Below are 27,743 nucleotides of genomic sequence, written 5' to 3'. Positions count from 1 at the left end.
AGAACACTCGATACCTACCACAGGTATACTTATCAATATAGGAAAGTACCTACCTAATTATATTAAGCAACTGTATGGAAACTGCAATAGGTACCTACCTATCTATTTTGAGTCTAAGGGCATATTCCATATTACCTATAAAAACCCTACCTACCAACCTCATCTTGGAAATGAATGGACAATGTAACAAAGTCACTTCCGACTGCGATAAAGCATTCAATATTGCATCACACCGTTCACAGCTACAAAGTAGGTAATTTCTGTATCATAGCATTTGTCACTACCCCGTCCTTCGGCCCCGATTTGCGTTGAAATTGCCGATATGCTGCTTTATAGTTGTATTTTTTTAAGGTAACTAATAATATGAATGATTGTCCACTGCTGGACATATCCTCCTCTCAAAGAGGGCCACAACGTACCCTATTGTCGGCCTTCATCATTGGGCATAGTTATTGTCGATAGAAATACTACGCACAGGATCCCATCACTACTTAGAATTGACATTCGATTCATTCAGTGTTGCCATTTCATTCGGTCATATCATACGCAAAGAATGAAAGAATATCCCATGACAACGATGACGCAAACCACAGAGAAAAAAAACACTAATGCAAACCACAGAATAAGGAGTTCGGGGTAAATTTTAGGAATGGAACGTTCAACGTAATTTTTCCTGCCAGCTTTGCCAAACAAAATAATTTACGATTGAAAACTGAATGCGTAAAATGAAACGTAATTTATGGCCGCGCTCTCTCTTGTTTATTTGACGTTCGTTGATTTTCCGTGGTTATCTGGAAAAAAAACATAGTTGCGGCTGGAATCCAGTGCGAATACGTGACCGCTTTTCAGTAATAAATTCAGCATTTCAACCGTCACCCTGGAAGTCCTACAAGTGAACCACGAGGAATCCAAAATGACGTCGGTAGCAAGAAGACGGGAGCAAGACGATTCCGGGGAATACTCGGATGCATCCCAGGAAAATGGGCAAAACAGCTCCGCGAATGTGAGTTCTACGCGCGGGCAGCGCGCAGTGAATGTTCCTAAGACTTTCATTTTGGCGCTAAAAGTATTACGGTCAACTTTCTCCCGCTCATTTCGCGTGTTGGAATGGCCATTTCTTTTCGGCATATCGAGGTCACGGCTCCGAAGCACTAGCTGGCAGTTGTCCCTTGTGTTTGGACTTTAATTTTAGCTTTGTGAAGCCGCGCCACGTCGCCGGCCAGTGTTGGTTGTGAGGATGCAGTTGTTGAAGGTTTCTGATTGTTTGCAGGACGCCCCGGCGCCCGAGTCCGACTACGACTCCCGAGGGAGCGAGTCCGACCTCTCGGACAAGGATCAAGACGGTCAGGTATGTGCTGCAAGCTTCAACAAGTATGCTGATAAGATTATCATAATTCCTGGAACATTAAGTACTTTTGTCTGGCGATAGTAGCTAACTTTCTATTGGATTGTAACAGTGAAAGTAGTTAACATAATTCCATTATCAGTAACAGTACACTTGATAAGAAATGTTACATTTTAACAGTATGTAAATGTTCAGTTTTGTTTATTTCAGGAGGCAGAAAAGAGAGTTGATGATGACGAGGACCGGAGCAACCCTCAGTACATCCCCAAGAGAGGGACTTTCTATGAGCATGATGATAGAACTGCCGCAAGGTAAACAATCTACAATATAAAGCCTCCACTAAATTACTTGAAAAGTTGACCGAGGTTAGGTGAATACAATACATATAATCCATAGTAATACATAGACTACATTATATTGTGGAAAAACACAGGGAAACTATTTTGAGATGCATTAGAGCTTGCAATCAAATGCTACTGATACCAAACAATACAAAAATGAATGATAAAGTTTTTGTACTTTATGTATTGATGGTTTGCTAATGCAATATGGATACAAAATGTACTTATTATCCTTCATGCAAGCTATAATAAAATAATGATAGAAGCTAAAGTTATTTTGTAAACAAAATAAGTTTTCTCAGACACACAGCAATTAGCCGTATTTTAGTTTACCACACACTTTCTATTTACGCGTTTATCCAGTTAATGTAACAAATAGTTTACACTCCACTGAGCAGCTCGGTCATTGACATGAAACAGTTTAATTAATGGTAATCTATTGCAAGGTATTAGAAACACAGGTTTTGATTGTTTTGCTACACTTTTATGAAAATATTGTTAAAGGATTTAACTCAAATGATAGCCTGTGTCTTTAGGACACCATCCCACTATGCTTACAGCACAGCTTGAGCTGATCTGCCTATATTTTATCATTGTATGCAAATTCTATAATTATGTTTATACTGAAAAATAATGAAAATGTTGGTCAAATTGATCTCCACATTTCCAAAAAAGCCTATATCTAGAATAAGAATTCTATAAAGTGACAACTACATTACTGGCAGAGTGCCTATCCTATCTAAATGGTGCAATTTCAATCAGTGATGTTCCCTGTTAGGAGATCAATGTAAATGTACCCAACATACTCATCAACTTTTGCCTAGGAACCATTTTTGCCATAATGACCTCCCATTTACCTGGCAACATCTTCAGCTACATGGGTTTTTTATCGATGTAGATAAACATCACAATATCGCGATTCGCCCTAAATACTGCGCTGTGATTGTGATTAAATCGATGTTGACAAGAACCCTTATAGCAGCCACAGTGACATTATTCATAAAACTCTACTCTATATTTTGTAAAACAATCATTTTCTCCCACTCCACAGCGGTGAAGAGCCAGCCAACCCCACAGCCTCCGAAGCGGCGGTGGAGAAGAAGGAGTCCGGGCCTGGAGCGCCGCCGGAGCGCCGCCGCCCGCCGCGCCCCTCTGATACCACGAATAAGTGGAGCCACGACAAGTACCATGAGAATGAACAGGTGTGTGGTGGGTTTGATGCCCAGGTGCAACCATCTGTGTGATCAAGTATGTTATGATCAATTTTGGTTATATCATAAACAAGAAAATTATAATGGACAGACAACCTTAGACTGAAAGCTGGTAGTGGATGGATGAGATTGCCTGAGGACAGAGTAGTAAAGCTTCTTAGTGGCTAGATGAGGAAGACAGAGGACAGACTAGTTTCTGTCAAGCAGTAGACGATTACTGGCCTGGTGCTGATGAACCTTTGGGGTGTACAAAATGAGTCTCTCGGATGGTGTAAAGAGAGAGACAGTCACTGATCAATTTAGAAATACCTATCCTCCAGTGGTCAAGGTCCATACAATACGATTCTCATCAGCTTCCCTCTTAGACTGATTTAATATGCACATCACGATATTTCATGATTGATAATTATGTTTTTGCATACTAGCTTCCCTAACAAATGAATTAATACTTGGCCACTGCGAGCCTCCAAATTTCACCATGGTGACAAACCTTGGGCTGGCTTTTAAGAATAAAATAATCCTTTTATAAAAAGTCCAATGAAAATTACACCTACCCCTCTACCCACAGATGCCCAAGTCCCGAGACGAGCTAGTCTCCATCTACGGCTACGACATCCGCAATGAAGACGCACCGCCGCACGCGCGACGCAACAGAAGATACGGGTAACTACACACACCACCCTGTATATGTTATTTTGTTTCTATAAATAATAAGAAAGAAAATTCATCTATTTCTAACATACACAGAAACAACACATACGTTTACAACAAAAGGTTAAAAATTAATAAAAATAAGTATAAAGTGAGCTTGAATGTTGCTTAGTGCTGAAACGGTTTCTATAAGTAATATAATAGACAGAGTATTGCAAAAAGGATATACTAAGCCGAAAGGGCGTGTGATCAGGGGGTAATTGTGAACAACTTAAAAATTCGCGAAAAAATAAATTATATAATGAGATAACTACAAGTTTAGTGTTAGCCGGCGAGTTGTGTTGGGTTGTTGTGTGCCGTATCGTCGTCCTGAATAGTTTTACAGTTGATGTTTATAATAAAGGAAAACCAGAATGGCCAGATCTGACCCGCTTTGTGTAGATAAGTTAGCGGCCACTTACCTAACCCATTTTAATTAATTGATAAAAGTGCTTATTATCAGGCATTTAAAAAAAATGCAATTGGGTTCTCGAAATATAAAACATCAAAGTGTGTTATTATAAAAAAATAATGTTTAAATATGAATATGATGATTTTTACACATACAAATAAGTATAAGCGTCTAAACCATGACGCTCCCAACATATGTATAGCAGATCACTAAAAGAAAAGTATTGTATTGCCTATGTATTTACCCCCTTAGTGCATGAATCCCTCTGAATCCTTTCTTATGATGTACCTATTGATTATATTTTCAGCTGTGCGATATGTTATTTATTTACATCAAAATAAATCTTCTGGTAAATATTTTGATACAAGTTTATTTCAAGCCTACAGCGATTTCTTCTACTGACATTGTTAGGAAAAAAGGAAATAATGTATTAAATCTTTTTACATTGCAAATTGGAGGGTGCGGCAGTTCCGGTAAATGTAGAAACAAATGCATGTGCTTTTAAATTTTCCTTCATAATATAATCATAATATTTAATCACTTTTCCACTCCCGTATTTTTATGTACTTAGTATTTTTTTCTTAGAGATTAGCGCTGCTTAGGTGAAATGGAGTGAGTTTTAACAAAAGTTAGATAAGCATAGGAAAAAATTGGCATATTAGTTAGTACAGAAATGCTTTTCCAAATTGATCTTAAATAATGTACATAGCTGTAAGAGACAATTTATACTTTTTACATTATTATAATTATCTTGTAATGGTAGTCTTTTGCCTACCGATAGAATGGTTGGTTAAAATGCTTTTTATCCCTGAATATTTATTATTAGAGTATTTGTAAAAACAGGGCTTTTATGGCTTTCAGGATATAATTCCTTTACCTACACCAACCTAATGAAAGTTCAAACCTCTTTTATCCTAAACTAAATACAAATAAGATGTCGATTTTATCCCTACTGAACATTTTTTTCACATAATAGTCGTAATCATAGTTAGTTTTCACAAAATCCCTCTTAACTAACCCGAACCTAAACAATAACCCCCTCATAACCTACCATACCTATCCAAATATCTCACCACACCCGTAAAATATTCTCAGCCGGGGTCCAAACAAGTACACTAGAACTTGGGAAGACGAAGAGGCGTACAAGCGACAAGCCACCGCCGCCACGCCCAATAGGAAGCCGCCGAATCTAGAGGACTTCCCCGAGCTGGAAGCGGCCGGCAAGAGATCCAAGTAAGTTATGGTATCCTGGTACTTTGTGATGGAGTTTTACACGATGGACTTTTATACGAAATCGAAGGGTGTTATAGTGTGTACTGTGTATCTTTGTGTAGGCCTGGGGCTTGGAAGAACGGATGAACAAATGGTTGCTTGAAAAGGGAACACCCAAATATTCCGAAAAACGAATGAATGATGATGAATGAATATTCACGAAAATTATAATTTCGAATATTATAATCACGAATATTGTTATTACGATTGTTAAATATACGAATGTTAAAAAATACGATTACTTTAATATACGAAAAATAAAATACCGATTTATTATAATCACGAAAAAGTCAAATCCCGATCGGAAATATGATAATTCGTGATTTTGACAAAAAAACATAAACGTCTTTAAAACTTTAGAACCAAAACCAAAAAATAGGTGCGACGACGAGCAAAGCGAGGAGGAGCGTGTTAGGTGCACATAGATATCGAAAAACAAAGCGGAGCGCAGCGAAGCGGAGCGGAGCGTTTCAAATTTAGAGCAAAACAATTGCTAGGATTTTTATGGTGTTTAAACTTAAAAACCTTAGGACCTAAACCTAAAGATAGGTGCGACGACGAGCAAAGCGAGGAGGAGCGTGTTAGGTGCACATAGATATCAAAAAACAAAGCGGAGCGCAGCGAAGCGGAGCGAAGCGTTTCACATAATATAGCTTAAAAAATTTTGTTTTTATACGCATTATGCTTTATGCTGCATTATTCATATAACCATTTCTTGTTAACTAAGAAACATTCGGGAATTTGTATTTTCGGAATATTAAAACTTCGGAATTCGTAATTTTAACAATTCGATATAATAAAAAATCGTACTTTTGAAACATCGAAATAATAATATTCGGAAAATTGACTTTCGTCATTTTAATAAATGTGTTGTTTGAAATTTCGTTTATAAACTATTCGTGATTTTCGTTATTCGGAAACTTAAAATTCGGGATTGTGAATTATTCGGAACTATGAAATTCGAAATTTTAAAAATCGTTATTTTCATATTCGTAAAAAAGTAATTCGGAATTATGTAGTGTACCCGCTTGAAAAGTGAATGGATCGATAGTGTTCAAGAGCTTTTTTTTTTAATATGTGGGGACATTTCAAACACGGCCAGCTCTAGGTATGTTATGTTTTCCTAGTAGTCACTCATGGGTTATGCGCTTGCTTGTCGATTTCTGGACTAAGGACGTCTGGAGGAAGAAGGAGGAGGAAGGCTGGAGAGTGCATCTGTATGATAGTTATAGTTTACTTGCATTTCAAGTGGCGCCTCCAGCGGTTAACACACACACTAAAAGTTGTATTACAGAAAAAATGCAATGTACCCATAGCAATTCAGTCATGGATGGGATTTCGATTCAATTTGGCGGTGTATTGAGATAAATTAACTTATGTGTCTATAATGATAAAAAGTTTTAAATATGTAATGTTGTTTTCAGTAAGAAGAGGCCGCCCCGCCCGCGCTCCAAGTCGCAGCCTAACTCGGAACATTCGCTCGAGAACGGAACCACAGAGCTGAAGAGAAACGCGTCCATCAAGTCGCCGCGCAGCCGGGACCCTGTGAGGAAGAACCCGGAGAGGTTAGAATAATACTAATAATACCTAGAATCAATAAAACAAACATCTCTAAAGCGAGAGGACAAAAAACAAACAAATTTAATATAAAGCATAGTAATTGTTGGGTCATCTCACACACGGCCATGTGACCCCAAACTGAGCAAAGCCTGTAATATGGTTGTCGAAGAGCTGATATATGTACATAAATACATACATAGATAAACAACAACCAGACACACGGCAAACATAAGTGCTCACTACACGTGACACACCATTCGACTCCGCGACCCCAAGCTTCGAAAGCAGCTTCACTATCACCATGTGGAATAGAGTTAGATGTTGACCGCGAGCATCATTCAGAGTGACCCCCTCAAGTCACGCCCCTTTCAGTACCATACCCTTTTTCTAACACCCTGTATATTTCATAATGTTTACAGGATAGAGCGGACGGTGGTGAACAAAGCAGCAGCGCCGGTTGGGAAGCAGCCGGAGAGGCCAGACAGGATGCCCGCTATAGAGCGGCTGACAATCACTGCTAATGTTAATGCGAGTAATGGGTGAGTTATTGTATATAACATTCTATTCAGCGGCCAATGTACAGATTCGTCAGCGAGGTCGATAAACTCGTTTAATGCGCCTTCCACCAATCACAGCTGTATTTATGGTGAAACGCCAGATTGTGACATTTAACCCGGGTAGCGGCAGCAAAGAGTATAAAAAAATAGGGGGTGTAAGTACGGTCATGTGCAGAGAAACTTGACCCCCTCTCATAGTAACAATGCTTTTGAGAGGGTCAGGATTCTCTACCCCTTACTGTACCTACACCTGGCTCTCTCGAATGGAACCTGTGTGCCTTAAGTTTTTCGAGTGTTTGACTGCCCAGGCTGCACCACCTAACGTTTATAAGGCAAGGTAAACAGTGGATAACTCACCCAAAAAACTCCTTTCGTGCACCCCATTTCAGTTAATAAAACTCATACTAAGACACAATAATTTTGCTTCCAGCGCCGCTCCTCAACGCAAGGTGAACGCGACGGTGGCTCAACAGCGACCCGTGCCCACCGCGCAGGGGAAGAAGCCCGCGCCGCAACCACCGGTAAATACTTACCTGCTGTGTTACTCTGATGCCCTGGTACAATGACCTGCATAGTAGCTTGACTCCACTCTAAGAGGGGTAATGGCTACTAAGAGGAAATCTGATTTATTTACAGCCCACTGTACAAGGGCGTATCGATTGGAAAATATGAGTAGAAAACAGAAATGGAGAGTCAATTTTTTTAGAAACTTGTTGGTCACGTGACTATGTACTACATGAAGACTTGCTTTTTTTAAGTATTTCCAAAGGCTGTTCAGTTTTATGTAAAATTAAATAAATAAATTTATTTCTTAATAACTTCATTCCGGTATCGTTGTAGGCGCCTCAACAGAACAGCAGTCAGCCGCCGGCACCGTCGGTCAAGGCGCAGGCGCCCGCGCCGCCGCAGCAGCCGCCAACCACACAAGGTAATGAGCATGGCTCGGAATAACCATAGTAAAGGGAGAAATGACTAAGCACAAACGAAATCCGATGGATGCATGATATTCTAATGAAGATATGATCATATTAAAACCATGTGTTTTTTAACCCTTTTCTATACCGGCATCACACGTCACATCCACAACGTTATTTACTATTGGGTGGAATTCCATTTCGTGACGTATAATTATTTTTTTTACTACCGCTCGTGCCTAACATTACGTACGATGGAAGGTATATGGCATCACTAGCAGGACGCCCTGATTGAGAATATCTGTTTTCTATTTTGTGGAATAGCCAAGAAAAACCTTGTTGATTGTCTGACTACTAGATCACTAATCTACATATTTAACATCTTCAAATAATTAATACTTATTCACCCCACAGCATCGGCCCCTACGGCGGAAGCTCGCGGCAGCAAGCGCTACAGCAGTCTGCGCCAGCGCCCCCTGGCGGAGCCCTACTCGCCGCAGCAACAACAACAACAACAATCACAGCAGCAACAACCACAGCAGCAGCAGCAGCATAGATATGCAGGTAAGATGTCTACACGTAAACACTAGCGAATAATGGGTACTCTTCGCCTGTGTTTTGTCAGTCCAAATGTAACGACTCTCGCGCTGGATGAAGACCGCATGTGTGTATGGGTCAAAATCAGAGAGGTGAGCATTATGCTTCCGACAAAGTTTTTCCTCATTTTATTACATGATATTACTAAAATACTTATTTCAAAATAAAGGTTATGTGCATATAATTACAGCGCACTCAGCATATTTATTTCGCTATGGTAAGTTTTATTTGATTTTAAACAAAAAAGGTCTAAATCGTCATTCCGGGAATGCGTCCTTATACCATGTTTCATAGTTCAGACAAGTCATTTTATTTTTTAATTACCACTTAAAACTGTCATATTTTAATATTAGCTTTTAGTATAATTAAATTAAGAACTTACGTATAAATTACATTATTTCAAGTAAAACTTCTTCATATTTTGGCTATTCAAGTGCTGTCCGTCGTTTATCAAATCATTCCGTGAACGTGGTGGATATCGGTCGATGTAAATAAAACAACACACGCCAGGTGGCGTTAGCGAGCAGCAGTGTAAAGTTCACAATTCAAAGCAAAAGGCGTGTGTTGTGTTTTCGAAAAAAATATATTAGATTTTGTTGGTAAGTACCTTTTAATTTCATATGTGTGAAGCGTACTTTAATTCCCTGTCACTACGGGAACGCTCTTTAGTAAGTAGTTTTTCGAAAATTTGCGTACTTTTAGCAAAATTCTTATAAATATTGTTGCTCACTTGTTCATAATCTCTAAAACCAATATTTAACATGGCGGCGTCAAGCGAGACATGAAAATATTTAACGAATAATCATTTCAGGAACGGTCATTTCGGGAACGTTCTGGTATATGACAGATGTTCCCGAAATGACGAATACGTTCCTAAAATGCCAATTTTTTTGGGCAAAATGATGCTTTAATGCTTATAAAACCATAAACATGCAAAATTTTGGTTTTAGGTATCAATTTAGTAAGAGTAAGATGGAGAACGATGAAAATGAAGAGAAAAGGAAGTCAAAAAAGGCGTCCGAAAAAACCTTAGCGTTGGTAGCTCAGTCGGGTAAGCGCCCGCTTCTCACGCAAGAGATGCGGGTTCAAATCACGGCGCTGACATGTACCAATGAGTTATTTTAACTTAAGCACAATGTAAACCATCGCTCTTACGGTGAAGGAAAACATCGTGAGGAAACCTGCATATCCAGATTTAGCACATCTAGATATGTGAACCCACCAACCCGCATTGGACCAGCGTGGTGGGAAATGGTCCAAGCTTAGGAAGGCATTTTAGACCTTGGGGATATGCGCAAAGGTTCCACTCGAGAGAGCCAGGTGCAGGTACTTGCACCCCCACAGAGAATAGAATAGAACCTTAGCGTTTGTGGACTATCAGAAGGCCTTTGATTCGATCGAGACAACAAGGCCTTACAACGTGTTGGAGTGATTGTATAGAAAAGCCACCATGTCAGTTTGAGTACAGGACCAGACTACGGAAGCAATTCCATTGCAGAGAGGTGTGAGACAAAGAGATGTTATAAGTATCTCCGAAGCTCTTCACTAATGCGATGGAAGATGTCTTCAAGCTCCTAGACTGGGAAGAACTCGGTAATCAACTGCGAATACATCTCTCACCTTCGGTTTGCCGACGATATCGTGGTTATGGCAGAATCGTTGGTAGACCTCAGCAAAATGCTGACCTCAATCGGGTTTCCCAACAGGTAGGCCTCAAGATGAATATGGACAAGTTGAAAATCATGGCCAATTCTCAGGTAGCGCCCACCTCAATATCTATAGGGAACTCGATTCTTGAAGTGGCGGAAAATTACGTCTACCTTGGACATACAGTCCAACTAGGAAGATCCAACTTCGAGAAAGAGGTCACTCGGCGAATCCAACTTGGCTGGGCAGCGTTTGGGAAGTTACGAAGCGTCTTCACGTCCGAAATTCCCCAGTGCCTCAAGACGAAAGTCTTCGAACAGTGCGTGTTGCCAGAGATGAGCTACGGTGCCGAGACGTGGTCTCTAACTTTAGGCTTGGAGTCACCCAGCGAGCTATGGAAAGGGCTATGCTCGGCGTGTCTCTACGTGATCGAATCAGAAATGAAGAGATCCGTGGAAGAACCAAAGTAACCGACATAGCTTATCGAGTCAGTAAGCTGAAATGGCAGTGGGCCGGACACATTGCTCGAAGGACTGATGGTCGGTTATTTTATTTTTTTATTTTATTTTATTGGGAAAAGCAAACAATTGTACAATATATAGCACTTAAATAACAAAGATCAAATAAAATTAGGTAATTGTACAACCAGCACCGCTTTCCACAGTTAAATCATACACAATGAAATACTTAAGATACTGTTTTTGCTACAACAACTACATAAAAGAATACATCAAGGTTGTTTCATAAACACTGTTGACTAATTTATTATTAGGTAGGTACATCCTACATCCTCATTCAAACATATAAGCTAAACCACTGTTTATCCCATATGTCTAAATGAAAATGCAGGCTACTTGTTAGAAATAATGTTTAATATTGCCAACTTGTATCTACCAGGAGACAAATTAAATATGTCAACATCGAGGAAATCCTCGTTGTAGGAGTGCACTAGTCTATACAATGGAGCTCTCTTGCCTGCATTTGTTCTGCATAGGTTGGTCACAAACAATTGATGAGGATATTTGTCTCTGATGCGCTGGGAAGTACTGGGTATTCTATAGTATATATTGTTTGTGATGTAAGTACAATCAAATTTATTGTGCGTTACGTTGTAGAGAAGCATACAGTCCAAAAGAAGTCGTCGATCTTTCAAGGAAAGTAAAGAGTACTTAATAAGCGAGTTGTGGTATGAAATTCTGGAATTATGACATCTATAATTTACAGAACGAATGAACTTACGCTGCACCGATTCAATACATTCACTGTACTTATCATAGTAGGGGTTCCAGATGGGCGTGGCATATTCTAATTGAGACCTAATTAAGGATTTAAATAAACTTAGGTATGTAGTTGAGCGTTTAAAGTTATTGCATGTGCGCATTACAAAACCGTATAGCTGGAAGGCTTTATTAATAATATTGTTTATGTGTGCATCCAAGTTAAGCTTAGTGTCCAAAATTATGCCGAGATCCTTTATATCTGAAACCTTTTCAAGTGGAATGTTAAGTAAGCTGTAGGTATATTTTACTATATTTTTCTTCTTTGTAAAGGTTATAGTTTTACATTTAGGTATGCTAAGCTGTAATCTATTTTCAGTACAATAAGTAGACAAACGGTCAAGATCTTGTTGAATCAATAGTGAGTCCTGATCTGTATAAACCCTACGGAACAATTTGAGGTCGTCAGCGTATAAAAGGTAGCTGCAATGTTGAAAACATTTGTGGATATCATTTATGAACAAAATGAAGAGTAGTGGACCCAAAATGGACCCCTGGGGCACTCCAGATGAGACGGTGATAGCGGAGGAAGAAGTGAAACCATTTATAACCACCTTCTGTGTTCTGTTGGTGACATAGGACTTAAACCAGCGCAGTAAATTGCCTCGTATACCGTTATAGGCAATCTTACGCATAAGCAAAACATGGTCCACCTTGTCAAAAGCCTTGCAGAAGTCTGTGTACACTGCGTCTACTTGAACTCGGTTATCCATACTTTCAAACAAAAAGTTAGTATACACAATAAGATTGCTTATAGTTGACCTTTTTTTAACAAAACCATGTTGCTCAGGTATTATGATAGGATGCAAAGTAGGATAAATGGCGTCGTGAACAAGCCTTTCGAGTACCTTTGACAAGGTGGACAGCAATGAAATAGGACGGTAGTTTTCCACATTATGTTTGCTGCCATTTTTATATACTGGTACTACGTTAGCAGTTTTCCAAATTTGAGGTAGGGTCCCTTCGTGAATACACCTGTTGTATAGAATAGTCAACGGATCAGAGATGACCTCTGCAGTATGCTTAAGGAAAAATGGTGGAATACCGTCAGGGCCAGAAGACTTGGTCACATCAAGGGATTTAAGGGCTTTAATAATTTTGTCTTTGGAAAAAGTCAAATCAGAAATAATATCATTACTTAAATTATCGAGCGGAAAGGTCATATCGCAATTGTGTCTGACTGTGTTACTCTTTTCGTATACCGAACAGAAATATTGCAAGAAAAAATCACATACCTCCTCAGGCTTATCGGTGCTTTTGTCTAGAAAAGTTACTGTGTCAGGGACACCACATTTGCCTTTGCGACTTTTTACATAAGACCAAAACAATCTAATATCATTTTGCAACCCATCTTCTACAGAATCTATATATTTATCAAAACAAGTCTTACACATTTTTTTAAAACGGGTACGATACAATGAAAACGTTTCATAGTCTGACGGATTATTATATGTCTTCCACTTTATCCACGCCTTATTTTTATTTTTAAATAGATGAATAAGTGGACGGGAGAACCAAATGGGGAATTCGCTTGATTTGACCGGCCGACAAGGTATACGCTCTTTTATTATTTTGTACAAATGTTCATAAAAAGTGTTTACGGCTATATCTACAGGTGAGTCACTTAACACTTTGCACCAATCTATGGAACTAAGGTCATTATTGATTGTCGCAAAATTAGCTTCGAGAAACCTATATCGGGGGGCTGAGTGACTTGCCATGGGCTTGCTGCACAAGTTGATGGGGACCAGCAGGCGGAGGGGCGGGTGCTGCGCGTCCGGCGGCACGAGCGCGCCGAGCGGGGGCTCACACGACTTTATGTTACAGTTACTGCAGAACAAGTCCAGTGTACGTTCATTGATGTTTTTTAAGTAATTGTGTTGCAATATGTTCATAAAGGATACAAAATTCAAGAAGAGTCGATCTATGATACCACTATCTTTAGTCAGAAAAGGTTTCACTGAATGCAGTCCATCCAGTTCCCAGTTGATCGTGGGCAAGTTAAAATCTCCTACAATGTAAAATAGATCTATGTCGGACGACATAAGGGTGTTCTTAAAATGTTCAAATAATATGTTATAAGTGTCATAGACTTGTTTAGGCGGAATGTAAATTGCACAGAGAACGTGTCGCTTGTTTTGTTTATTGGAGGGAAGTTCAATAGTTACGTGGTCGATGTTAGGGGGCAGCGGGTCAGCTGCTGCGGGCGGCCGCAGCGGACAGCGCGCCGCCTGCAGGCCGCGCCGCACCGCCACCAGCACCCCGCCGCCGTCCTTCTTGCCTGTAGCCGAGCGGTCCCTATCACACCGGAACACCATGTACCTACTGTCAGTGAGTAAATTATCCGTTATGGTCGGTATTAACCATGTCTCTGTTAAGACAATTATATCGTAGCATTCAGACAAAATATTGATGTACAGTGTGTTTAATTTGGTTCTTAGACCTTGACAGTTTTGATAGTAAATAGAAATGGTTTCATCCATTGGTACTCACCCTAACGTAAACAAGTGATTCCTTAGCTAAATAATAGATTATCATGTGAACTTGTGTATATTTTTTAAATACAGTAATTACAAAGATAAAAAACACAATAATAGTTTTCAGTGGTAATTGCTTTAAGCGATATTTAGGCTTGATAAGTTCATGCAAGTTTGGTAGTTGTTTAAAGTAAGCATAGATACACACATACAAATATATTTGATATTTGAGAGCACAGGCAAACTTCTTAGTTATTAGTTCATATCTGATAGTTTTTTGGAGATAACTTATTAGTGTAGTGTAAGCATAGGCAATTTTTGTAATATTTGTTTTGTATTTGAAAGTCACATTGAAATTGAGTAGCTGATCGGAGAAAGCAAAGGCACTCAAAACAATAATTATTAAATGCAATAAGTGTATATTAATGAACCAGTGTATAGGACATATATGGAATCGGTGCAGCAGTTGTGAGTTATGCATACATACTAAATATAGATAGACAAAAAGGCACAATAAACTAAGCGATACGGGGTTTGAGTTTAGTGAGATCCTCCTCACAGCGGACAGCGAGCACGGGGGTTGTTTCAGCAGCGCGCACGAGCACGGTGCCGTGCTTGACCCACACAAAGCGGTATCCGTTGGTCTTTGCAGTTTCTCGTGCTTTACGAAAAATTGATTTATTTTTCAACGTCAAGTGCTCGTTGACATACACCTTCTGCTGCGAACCAGGTATGTTCAGACTCTCAGATGTAAGTTTTCCCTTGACTTTTCGAGCGGCGGAGACAAAGTTGTCCTTCAGCTCTCGGGTAGCCAGCTTGACAATAACATTCTTCGGCTGGGTACTTGTTGGGTTCGCTTGTGGAACTCTATGTACCGAGACAACATCCTGGGGAGCCAGCGGATGATTAATGTTGTCACCTAATGTCTTGACGATAGACAGTAGATTTTCTCCTCGCTTTTCCGGGAGGTTACTTATCTCGACATTATTTTGTCGTGCCTGTTGCTCCATATCGTCCAGTTTTCGCTCTAGCTGGGAGATGCGGGAGTTTTGTTGCTCAACCTGTTCGAGTTTGTGTTCCATGACGCTCACCTTCTTACACATTTCATCGGTTTTTTTGTGTAAATCGTCGTATTGACCGCTCATGAAGGACATAGCGCTTTTAACTTCCTCAAACTCTTCGGTTAAGCAGAAGAGTCCTCGAGACCACGTACTGGCAAGCGCACTGTTGGGCGGCCCCCGGGATATGAACGGTCGATATAGTCAAGTCCGCGGGGAAGCACTGGATGCGGGCCGCCTCCGATCGGACAAGGTGGAAATCATTGGGGGAGGCCTATGTTCAGCAGTGCACGTCCTATAGCTGAGATGATGATGATGATGATTATATTATTTTCATACACCAAATGTTCCAAAAACCTAGCTTTGCGTTCATTTAGGGAAGGTCAACGTCATTTAGGGAACTTCGTTGTCATTTTGGGAACACTCCCATAATTTTCGGGAACATCACAAAAACGGCAAATAAGTCACTATTATGTAATGCTATGATTAAATCTTGCATATACAGCATTAAATTATCTTGAAACCTTTGTATTTATATTATTAATATATAACGTAGTGCAAAAATGTATACAATAAATTGAAATTATGGAACGAAATTTGCACAAATTGGAAATTTATGGAGAGTAATTTGAAAAATAAGTGTTTTCATTATGAAAAAAATCAAAATAATAATATTTTCTGATTTAGGAAAAGGTTAATTACAATTTCTTGAAGGGGATTCTTAAACGTGTTCGTTATATTATTATTTAAAAAATAATTAAAAGTGTTCCCGAAATGACTCTTGACCCTGTCATTATTCTTATTAACAGGTATAATTTCTAAAATATATAATTTTGTGCATGCCTCATCACAGGATAGGTTCATTACAAATGCCACAACAGACTCCACTTGTTAGTTTTCTTCAAAATAAAACTTAATTTCTCAGATATTTGAAAACCTAAAATGCTCACCTCTCTGATTTTGACCCGTATATCCTATCCGGATTAGCGATGATCACATTCTGTCTATTAAACAATATCTGTACCTCAGAGATAGGCAACGCACGTCAATTTAAAAATTAGACTAATGAGATCGGGATAAAATACTCTCTTCCAAAACTGTAAAAAAAACTCCAAAGACCAGACTATATTTAAACCATGTATTTGTTATTTTGTTGCAGAGTTCCCGTCGAACCAGCAGCCCGCGCCGGCGCCGGCGCACCAGGGCAGCCCCGCGCCGCCGCAGCAGCAGATTATGCATCAGGTATTAATGATAGGAACAAGACACTGATGTCGATTCTGAAGGCACAAATTCTAATATTAGCGCTGCCAAAACCTTAGTTTCTTTAATTAAAATTCGATGACCTAACGTCATTTTTAAATCTGATATCTTCTAGAGTGTCGTTGAAACTGAGAGGGGTTTAGGTTTCTGGTTTCTTTGGATCCCACGGCTGCACTCCACTTAGGCCTTTGAATATACTAAGTCCGTAGATTCACGCTAAGAGCGCTACAATATAGTATCATAGACCTTCCATGTACAGCCAGTGACTACTGGCTACTGATTCGTCTAAAGTACTTCATAGGACATGACTCCAGCCAGACTTCCAGAGCACGCTGAGATACTTTGAATTGGTGTACTTAATTCCAAAGATCTGGTCTGGTTGTTTAAACACAAAATATTTGAACTAGGGTCATACAAAGGTTTATTACAAAGATAAAACTGAAGAAAAGTATGTGCCCTTACCTATCCACCCCTGTAAAATAACTAAATAACATTACCACTTGGGTAGCGTATTTATGTAATTTTGTTTGTAGCAGGTCCACCGCACGCCGGCGGTGACGCAGCCGCAGCACGGCCCGTCGCCGCCGCACCAGACGATAGCGCAGCCGCACAACCAACAGGTAACCTAGCATAGAAACTTTGTTGGTAAACGTGACTTTTTAGTATGGAGAACAAAATATTTTTTTCGCGAATTTCCAAAACTCTTGGAACAAACGTTGTTTAGAATGACCCCTGTGTCACCCCCTTTTGCCTTAGTTTACCCTTTTGCACCTTAAAACATGACATTGTGTCAAACACCTTATGCACCTGTGAAATATCGTCTCAAACTGTGAACATGGTTTATGTTTGCAGTTAGTATCAATGTAAAACCTTTATTTTTCTCTTCAGCAGGTGCGTTTAGGCATGATGGAGCAGCAGCTAGTTCAACACCCGCACCACCAGATACACAACATGCCGCCGCACACCATGGGTAACTACTAACTTAAACACAGTATTAGAAAAGTAAAGCTAGTACAGAAGGGCTAGAACGGGGCGCCGTTCCATTAAATATTCTGTCATCGTTCTACAATAAAATAAAAGCAAAATATTTTATGGTAATTTCCGCAGCGCCAAATTTTATGCCAGACAACGGTAACTCTTCAACCTAAGATTAGACGGTAATTTGACTCCTCCTCATAACTTAAAATTATTTTATTTACAAATAGCTGTTCCCGCGCGCTTCGCTTCGCCTTTAAAAGTTTTCCCGTGGGAATTCCGGGATAAAAAGTAGCCTATGTTCTTTCCCAGGTTCTAGACAGTATGTATACCAAATTTCATTCAAATCCGTTCAGTAGTTTTGCCGTGAAAGACTAACAGACAGACAGACAGACACAGTTACTTTCGCATTTATAATATTAGTTAGGATACCTACGTTACACGAATTTACAAAGGTATTGACGAGATGTCTTAATGTTACTTCCCCTCTAGTTTCAGCGGCGCAGCTCCCCCCCGCGCAGGGGTACCCGCCCTCGGGCATGATGCCGGCGCAGTACATGCAGGTATGTATAGCAATAATATAGGTGACGTCATAGATGGCGCTAGTGAAGCGGTCTGATATATAGAGGTATAGTAAGTGCAGATAAAGAAACAATATGAAAATGGCGGATGGAATCTTTCTTTCCTGTGCTTGTGTGAGGAGTATCATCATGTTGTGACAAGCGGCATTTTGTTTGCGCATATAAAGAAATCAATATGAAAATGACGGATGTACTATTTCGATCTAGTCCTATTCGTATGCTGGATGCTCCTTGCTACATAAATGGGAGTTATGTGACGGCCGCTATTTTGGTAAATTGTTTTTTTTATCGGTGCCCGTTATGGCAATTATTTTGAGGACGCCATACATGGCATATGACACTAGCGCCATCTATGTTTGAGTATTTTTTATGACCTAGAAGAAAGTTATCGAATTTGTGTAGTGGTAAAAACCAAAACACTCCATGGAGTCCAGGGTTCGATTCCCGAGATGGGCAATACCATCTTCTAACTTGAAGATCATGATAGTACATAATACTAGCGAAAAATTGATACTGCTGCCTGTATCTTATCAGTGTTTTTAAAGTAAGTAAAGGATAAATAAATGATACAGGGTACCTCGAATGTTGAAATGTGAATATTGTTGAAGATGGTTCTGATTTATTCATATTTACTAGAACAAGACAGGAATGTTTATCTTTATCTATCATTAACAAATTATATATTCCTAAATATTCAATCTAATCCATTATGTTAACATTTAATTTATACCTTTACATATCACATAAATATTTATACACTTTAAATAATTTCATGATTCCCAATTCCCAATTCAAAATCATTTTGCACTTTTTCTTTATGCCTTCGCTTCTGAGCACTTGGTGTGGTTTTTGGTTACTTATATACACAACACATATTATGTATTGTATATGTGCACATGTATTTTCGGTTTTGGGTTATTTTGTTACGTTGTATTTCGTTTTAGTTCATGTATGTTAACTGTGTATGCTTATTTTTGTTACTTATTCTTTGAATGTTTTGTTATTTGAATTTAAATGTTGTTTTTTTAATGTACTTAGTCTTATATTCATCATTTATGTAAACATATTTTATATTTATTCCTGATATATATTTATTATTTTTTATGTTATATATTTATTATATACCATTAAATGTTATAGCATATACCTACTAGGCAATCATAACAATGACGAATCATCATTCATTTTCAGCAATACATTCATGGATTTACTGCTTAACAAGCGTGAAAGAGATAACAACAAATATCTCAATGAATATGAAAGAGATAGCATAACATTACAAGCTCCACATACAAGTGACGTTTACCTAGCTCGGCCACTGAAAAAATACAAACACGTGACTTACCTACTTTAAAAAAAGTGTTTAAACTTTTTCTTATAAGTAAATATATGTCACCTTTATTAGAATAAATATTAGATTTTATTTGCATATATAACCTGGTAGAAAAATTACAGAAGTGGTAATTATAAAGATCACTATCCGTAAAAATATGGAATTATTGCCAATAAGCCACAGCTACTTTTGATAGTATATTTGGCAAGTTGTATTTCTCGTAAGAAGGGAGATACTTTTATCCCATAAGTAACAGTAACAGTATTGAGCACAGTGGCCGCGCTACAAGGTGATGTTTGTCTAACCAGCAGGGCGCTAACAATGGAGTATACGCGGGCGCGCCCATGTTCGCGCAGCCGCCCGCCTACCCGCACCAGTTGTACCAACACCAGTATGTGAGTATCCCACAGCTTTATGCCAGCCTGGTACTTGCTTCGGTCATTCATATGTATAAACATGATAGTTATGGCCAAAGTTCTTGGCAAAATTTGTTAAATTGTGATTTTTTTGTTTTGGAGTGAGGTATGGTTTGGAGGGAAGGGTAAGAAAGATAGGAAAAAGTCGTGGGAGCCAGTCAGTAGGTTTAGTCAGTCTTTCAGTCGCTCAAACATTGCGAAGAAGTTTGGCCATAACTGTACATAATACCGACTAAGGCCTTCTGCAAAACTAAAGGAGAATCCTTCGCATTGATCTCCGCTCTTGGCAGGCCGGTTAGAGGTAAATTAATGAACTAGACAGTACCCTGGTTACTAGTAACGATATCATAGCTTAGTAGTCGCTGCTTGCAAATATGTAACGCTTTCAGATCATATGTAGTGGTACTCACACTGCCCCATATTACGCTGCATTGTATGTCGCATGAACGCACGTAGATGCATTTTTTGTGTGTATGTACGTGTTTTCTATACAAACATTACATGCAACGTTCAAAGACGTATTCACAACATAATATGCTCTGTTTGCTTGGTATATTTTTGGCGCACGTCACATAAAAACTTTGCTGATATACCTAATAATTGAATGAACCAAAGCCATTAAATGTCCTTTGTGCTTTTAGATAATTTAAACTTCATATTCTTCTGTCCAACCCACTATTATCATGCCTTCTATGACTACCTTTTCTAAGTTATAAATTGATTTTGTAGAATCTTGATCCTGAGTTTATTTTTTATTTCAATATTACAAGTATGTCAGATTTTGTTTTAGTCACAAATTATCGGATAAACATGCGAGTAAAAGCGCTGTTGCTAATTAATCATATTACAATCACACGCATTACATTAATGTTATGCCAGAAAAGTTATGACTAATTTAAAACAAAATCGGACATACTTGCCCCTTTGTAAATAAGTCCCTCCTATATACCCGCATCTTATTAGCTTTGTTATCACGTTGTTACAGATAAATACACCACAAGCGTTCCAAAATCCTGGGGTTAGTATTAGTTGTACTTTATCCTGTATTGATTACTTTTATGAATTGTTATAATTATACCTACGAGTACAGATAAAGAAAGAATAAGAAAATGGGGGAGAGATACTCCATACTTAATAGATATAAATACTCCTTCCTACTGTCACTTACATAAGGGCCGCCATTTTAAAATTGTTTCTTTATCTGTGGGGTCAATAGTCTGGTAGTTAAAGCACAGCACAATCTACGTAATATCTTTTACTTTCACATGCATGAAGTTGAAATGTTTCTTGTTATAGGTAATTATAATACAATAATTATGACTTCAAATATCACATTTATGTTAACTGTACCTACACAGCTACAAACAAATTAAATACACTTCAAAATACCCCCCCAAAGACAATTTTCAACTTCTTCAAAAAGTCATCCTTCTAACCAATATCTCCCCTTCACAGGCAACCCAAGCAGGCGGCGTGACGTACTACACGCACGGGGAGCCCGAGCCGCCGGCGGTGCCGCTGCCGCGCACGCAGCGCCGCCCCACCGCCGCCATACCCATAGTGAGGCCGGAGCAGCCCGAGCGGTGAGCCCCTTGCAGCCTTTGCTATCCTGGTACTTTAGATACTGGAGCGCCATCGCGTGTGTTCCAAATTCAAAAGTTTGAAATTGTAGGAAAGCGTTCGATGGACCTTCTTGCATCTATGCTGTCCTGGTACCTTGGTATAGATGCTAGCGGTCGGAAATTTTGATTCGGTGTTCTAAATTCAAATGTCTTATATGTGGGTTATGTCGGAAGGAGGTTTATGGACCTTCTCACGTCTATCATGTCCTGGTAACTTGGATTGAAATGCGTCTTGCTTAATTAGTCGAAATTATTTTGAAGCCGCAGCCATTTTGGTAAGAATGCAAGATTATATGGTTTTAGTATTGAGATTCCTTAGTAAGCATGGATATAGAACCCCAAGCGGGCGGCGTGACGTACTACACGCACGAGGAGCCCGAGCCGCCGGCGGTGCCGCTGCCGCGCACGCAGCGCCGCCCCACCGCCGCCATACCCATAGTGAGGCCGGAGCAGCCCGAGCGGTGAGCCTGTCTTAGCTTTATGGTGTCCTGGTACTTTACATGCTAGAGCTGACGTCGGTAACTTCGATGTTGAGTTCGAAGATCTATTGTTTGAAGTGCAGGTCATGTAGATAAGATGTCAATGGACTTTCTTGCGTCTATGCTGTCCTGGTACGATCATGAGCAGAGAAACCTGACCCCCCTCTCATAGTAACAATGTTTATGAGAGTGGTCAGGTTTCTCTGCCCCTTAGGGCGCCTTCAAATTAGTCTCTAATTGTCGCGCGGAAGCAGCGCGGCTGCAGCGCTGCAGTCGCGCATCTTTTAAATTACAAAATTTATATGGATTTTGACAGCAGCGCGGCTGCAGCGACTAATTTGAAGGCGCCCTTACTGATTTGTACCCTGTGCCATTTAGATCCTAGAGGTCGCTATCTTCGATCCTATGTTCTAAATTTAAATGTGTGATTCTACGGTCTAGTAGGAAAGAGCTCGATGGACTTTCTTGCGTCTATGCTGTCCTGGTACCTTAGTTTAGTGTGCGTCGGCCATTTTTAATTTAAGCATTTTTAGGTTCCTTCTGTTATTCTTTGTTTAATTTATGATGTTTTGTTCCAGACCACCGAACCCGACCGAGAAGGACATAGACAGAATCGTAGAGAACATGTTTGTGAGGAAACCGTGGCCGGCGACGACCAGCGCTGGTGAGTTATACCTTATGTCTATACATTTTAGGTTTTAAATCGATTAACACTATAAACTTACTAATTACATACTCCTTTTACTAATGTGGTCTTGATATTCTAACACCTTAATCATCATGTATAATTAGCAAGACGCATACGACAAGACGTGATGAAAGTATAACTTAGCGTAAGTTCTTTCTCTCAAAATGAGAGAACTGTTGACACGTCTTGTCATGGGCGTCTTGTGGCCCGTGCTAAGCACTTTGTGCCTTGCCATTCTACCTTTGCAAAACAAAAAAAAGTTCTTTTTGTATGTGAAAAAAGTGCGTTTTCAGTTGAGCTACCACGTGCCTAATTGACAACATTTCAAATAAAATGCTCACCGATTTTATTTTATTTTCGACGAGATATCACAAATTTAGATGACCCGTATTTTTTTATTTCTTAATATTTCTATGTTTTAATATATTTTTTTGATTTCAAAGTTCAAAATATTTTTAGTATGAGTGACGTCACGTCGAGGCTTGGGATAAAAATATTTTCGTTGCCTGCCTAACCTAAAAAAAAAAGTTGGATGACATTAACTTGACATGAACAAGGACCAATCAGCTTCAACTTCAACTTTATTTTGTGGCAAGGACCAATCACGAACTTCCGTCATTGACAAGGACACATAAAAGTGACAGACATTTGAGTGATGTTTGTCATTGTCATTGTCAAAGTGACATAACATGTTTTTTTTTGTTTATGTTTTAGAAGTAAAAGCCCGTTTAATTATTATGCCACATCGTGATGTCACGAATGATAATTTAGATTTTTATGTTTTTCTCTGAAATAAATCAAAAGAAAAATCGGAATCATTTTTTTTTGTGAATATTAGAGCCATATCTCTAAATGGTTTTCGAATTTCCACTGTATAAAATTTTGAAATGTTGTCAATTATCTTGCCTTAGCCTATATTGATTAATTCTTCATAGCTTTTATTTTCCTACTATAGAAGAATTTTCGTGGGAACAGTTACAACTGTTATATTGGCGCGGCAAAAAAATAATGTCAAAACAAGTTTTAAGACAAGAAGATTTTTAAGTTCAAAATTTTTACTTTTTTGTTGTGAGTACATGGTTGTTTTTAATTGTAGATTTATAGAATAGTAAAAATACAGGTACCTATGTAGTTTTAGGTATTATTGTAGATATACTAGAAATAAGTGAACAGGGCAAAGTTCTCGCATATCACAGTATATTATAGATACTGCATTTTTTATCCATTTAGTTAGTTTTAACAGTTTCGTAAAACAAATAGTGTTTAGTGTCTAGGGCGTGCAAAACCGGAAGGTTTTCAAAATCGGTTTTGAAATTCCGGTTTCAGGCTCTTCTTTCAAAAGTATTTCTATCATTTCCTCCACGGACGCCACTTTATGTACGAGTAAGCTAAAAAATACCGCACTAGGCCGTCAGTGTACTCTATAATCAAGAAACGTATCTAATAATACATTACATTTTCCAGATTCCAAAGAGAAAAGCCAAACTGAATCTCGAGATTCCCAAGAGCCAGCCAGCAAAGACTCTTCCCAGCCGAACAGCCTAACATCCAGCTCTATATCAAACGAGTCGAGACCTTCAGCCGAAAGGACAGAGCCGAAAGAACAGCCGAAGGAGGAGCCGAAGGCCGAAGAACCTACCAGGAGCTCAGAGGAGAAAGAAGTCAAACCCGAGGCAGAGGTAGCAGAGAGCATATCGCAGGATGCCTGACTGACAAGGATCAAGTTCTACGAAAGTTATCACACTAGATATTATAGTAAGAGCTAGCTGACTGCGTGTGCCTACTGCACTTGTGTTATGTAGATGTCTTTACTTGACGTTTCTGAAAGGATGATGAAATTCTGTTTGTTTTCGACTAAACGATGAAGAAGCTTGGCTTAACTGAGTACAGTGTAGCCCAGATGACCGGTTTAGTTTGATTAAACTGTGGACTAAAAGTAAAAGAAGAACTTTGCATTTGGCATATATAAAAATATAGAGACATATTCGTATAAATGTCTTTAGCACACAGTCAAACAACTAAACAAGCAGAATTTTGGCATGCGAAATACTAATCATAGCTTTACTGAGGTATTCGCTAGAAAAGGATTTAAAAAATATAAACATGCCAAAATCGGTAAAAATACCAAATGGCAGTTGCATTATTCATTTTTTCAGAATATTGTCGAATAAAGATGTAGAATAGATAGCTTTATTTCCAATACGTGCAGTATGGTTTCTCTCCTTTCGAATAAGTAGAATTATTTATCAAAATTCCTACACGTAGTACGGCTGTGTCATTTAATTACTATTTCTATGCAGGTTGTTAAATATATGAAGTCCATATTTTAATATAGTTTTAAAACACATACCCCATACATGTAAAAAATATATTAGTTGTAAATATTTCTACAATCTGCATAGGATCTTCCGAATAGTTATGAATTAAGTCTTAAAATGTTGTAAAAAAAACGAAAAATATACAAAAAAATTAAATTCTGTTTATCAAAAAAATCTTAGAGTAGCAAGGGTCTTTACCATAGATAAATTATAGTATCTATGCTTTTAACTCATTCAAATTGTTAGTCGTTGTATGTGTGACCAAAAGTATGTTTTGTATAAAAATGGAAGCGTAAATGTGTATTTATATCGAATCACTAGAATAAATACTTATTGAATTACTTGACATGATTGGTTGTTATATGGATATATACTATAATGTTAACCATCATACATATACCTACATTCAGGATTATAGATGTAGCTATGACTATAAAGAAAGATCGAAATATGTTTAAGACTGTGTGTAAACTTGTTACATCATATTTTATGCTATTACCTACCAAAATAGTTGTAATAATACCACTCAATGTTATGACCACACAGCCCATGTAGCACAGAGCGCTATTAAGACGTGACAAAAGTTCTCGGTCGCGCTCGCTCTTGAGGCTGCGCGATGTGAGTGAGCGCGATGCAAAACTCTTGTCACGTCTTAAATGCGCCCCGTACTAGCCCTACAGGTCCATATTTAAAAAATGCGATAAAATACTCAAGATTAATTAGCACAATATAATAAACCACTTTGAAACAAGCGATATAAAAAAGATAGGTAATCGATGTAAATCCAAAAGGATAAATAAGGGAAAGTTTATAGAATGCTTTTAAAAAGCGACGTAACTGCCATTAAATGTATGTGTTGTAGAATGTACCGATATACCTACGATAATGGAAAAAAAAAACTATATTTTTTATTACGGTTGCTGTGACATATAAATACATTTCTCTGTTGACCATATTATGCCAATTAATGTCTATTTCGGTGTTTACAGTTTACCTCATGAATAACTGTTTAAGTTTTCTGTGTGTCATGTGCATACCTTTTCTGTCAAAAGTTTCATGATACTTCCTGCTAGAGACGCCACTTTGTATGCGAGAAAATGTAAACTTTTTTTCATTTTTGTATTGTAAACTCTTTGATATGCTAAAGTCATGGTACTGCTTTGCAATGACACTGGCCTGCCACTGTTTAATATTATATAGCACCAATGATTTTTATTTGTTTGAAACTGGAAGTTTTTCATAACAATATTATTTAATATTGATACAGTTGATACTAGGTGTTTTTATAAGCAAGAAAATTGGCCTTCAGATAATATTATGATTCAGCAATAATAACCTACTAATTATGTATAGTAGGTATGTTCTTAATATGATTGTAAACCATGGGTTAAAACTAGATGAAAAGATATAATTAAGTGTAATTGATTAGAACACCATTACCATTGAATTTAAGATTTTGACGATGACAATATGTTTCACGTTTTGTAGTTTTACGCGCCCGGATAAAGAAGCAATCTTAATATGGTGAACTTACGAATAGCAAACGACAGTACGAAATAGTATAACCCCGAATTAATAGATTGAACTGTCAGTTTACAGTGCAGCGATCACAGGATTCGATACTATTTTGTAATATACACAAACCTATGGAAAAAACAAATGTCACTTTTGGAACTGACAAGTTTGCCTTACATTTTGACAGTGACAGTTGACGATACGCAACGTAAACGGAGGTTTCGAATCTTATAATCGCTGCACTGGAGGCTTGCAAACGTCATCGTGATTCGACTCACTGTGTCTTGCAAGCCTATTGTAAGCTGACACTTTGTTCTATAAATTGGTGTGTCTGTCCGCCATTTTGATATCGTTTCTTTATACAACGCCTTTTACTTTGAATGGGGTTCAATTTTAACTATTACATTATCAGCTATTACTAGCGTGCGAAGCAGAGATATGTCAACCACTTCAACCACTTGTTTACTTGGTGGTTTACCAGTCTAAGGGCTGATTTTTCAATGGTCAGATAAGTGTTATAGAATAAAATTGTTGCTGTCACTGTCTAATACAAACATTCAGATGTGACAGCAATAATTTTATTCCTCAGATAACGTTTATCTGACCATTGAAAAATCAGCCCTAAGGTGCGAAGGTACCAAATAATATTATTAGAGATGGAGAAAAATTATCTGTTTGACGGGAGCAGTTTATTTACACCTGTATATTGGTGGATCGATATTATAAAAAAAATACGCATTTTGTATACAGAATTATTAAAATCGGTCCATAAATTGCGGAGATATCGGTGGACATAGGTACGGTCAGGTGCAAAGAAACCTGACCCCCGTCTCATACTAACAATGCTTCAGAAGGGGGTCAGGTTTCTTTGCACCTGACCGTACCTATGTCCACCGATATCTCCGCAATTTATGGACCGATTTTAATAATTCTGTATACAAAATGCGTATTTTTTTTATAATATCGATCCACCAATATGAATTGAGAACCTCCTCCTTTTTTCGGAGTCGGTTAAAAATCACACCGCACCGCAAATAGACAGTGTTACAGAGCTGTATTTATTTTGACTTGTAGGTACGACCGTACGACACGGCTATAATTTCATTGACTAAATTAATTTACGCGTTTGTATCAAGATCTCACTTCCTAAGTTTTATCATTATGTTTTATGATTATGACCATAATTATTAGGATTTTG

At 38.4% G+C, this 27,743-nt stretch overlaps 1 protein-coding gene across 1 annotated transcript; it reads left to right on the top strand.

Moving 5' to 3' along the window:
• The first annotated feature begins 706 nt into the window (after positions 1 to 706).
• Positions 707 to 25,815, top strand: LOC105395434 (trithorax group protein osa). Its single transcript, XM_048628098.1, has 20 exons — positions 707 to 1,003; positions 1,271 to 1,348; positions 1,556 to 1,656; positions 2,738 to 2,888; positions 3,466 to 3,560; positions 5,095 to 5,232; positions 6,696 to 6,836; positions 7,251 to 7,370; positions 7,819 to 7,909; positions 8,229 to 8,316; positions 8,717 to 8,866; positions 16,518 to 16,600; positions 17,152 to 17,238; positions 17,507 to 17,588; positions 18,086 to 18,156; positions 19,816 to 19,902; positions 20,909 to 20,941; positions 21,379 to 21,506; positions 22,603 to 22,688; positions 24,177 to 25,815. Exons 1-20 carry the CDS (start codon positions 914 to 916, stop codon positions 24,419 to 24,421), a joined length of 2,145 nt encoding a protein of 714 aa, XP_048484055.1. The 5' UTR covers positions 707 to 913; the 3' UTR covers positions 24,422 to 25,815.
• Positions 25,816 to 27,743: the final 1,928 nt, after the last annotated feature.

Source organism: Plutella xylostella, chromosome 20 (genome assembly GCF_932276165.1).
Source record: "Plutella xylostella chromosome 20, ilPluXylo3.1, whole genome shotgun sequence".
Classification (NCBI taxonomy): domain Eukaryota; kingdom Metazoa; phylum Arthropoda; class Insecta; order Lepidoptera; family Plutellidae; genus Plutella; species Plutella xylostella.
Note: the sequence above shows the minus strand (reverse complement) of the source record. Positions and strands in the feature narration are given on the sequence as shown.

What these genes read in the sequence shown, in the direction of transcription:
- LOC105395434 (XM_048628098.1), top strand. Translation starts at nt 914, where the DNA reads ATGACGTCGGTAGCAAGAAGACGGGAGCAAGACGATTCCGGGGAATAC. An exon ending in ACAAGGATCAAGACGGTCAG is followed by an intron (nt 1,349 to 1,555) that starts GTATGTGCTGCA and finishes TGTTTATTTCAG; the next exon opens with GAGGCAGAAAAGAGAGTTGA. An exon ending in GTGAGGAAGAACCCGGAGAG is followed by an intron (nt 6,837 to 7,250) that starts GTTAGAATAATA and finishes TAATGTTTACAG; the next exon opens with GATAGAGCGGACGGTGGTGA.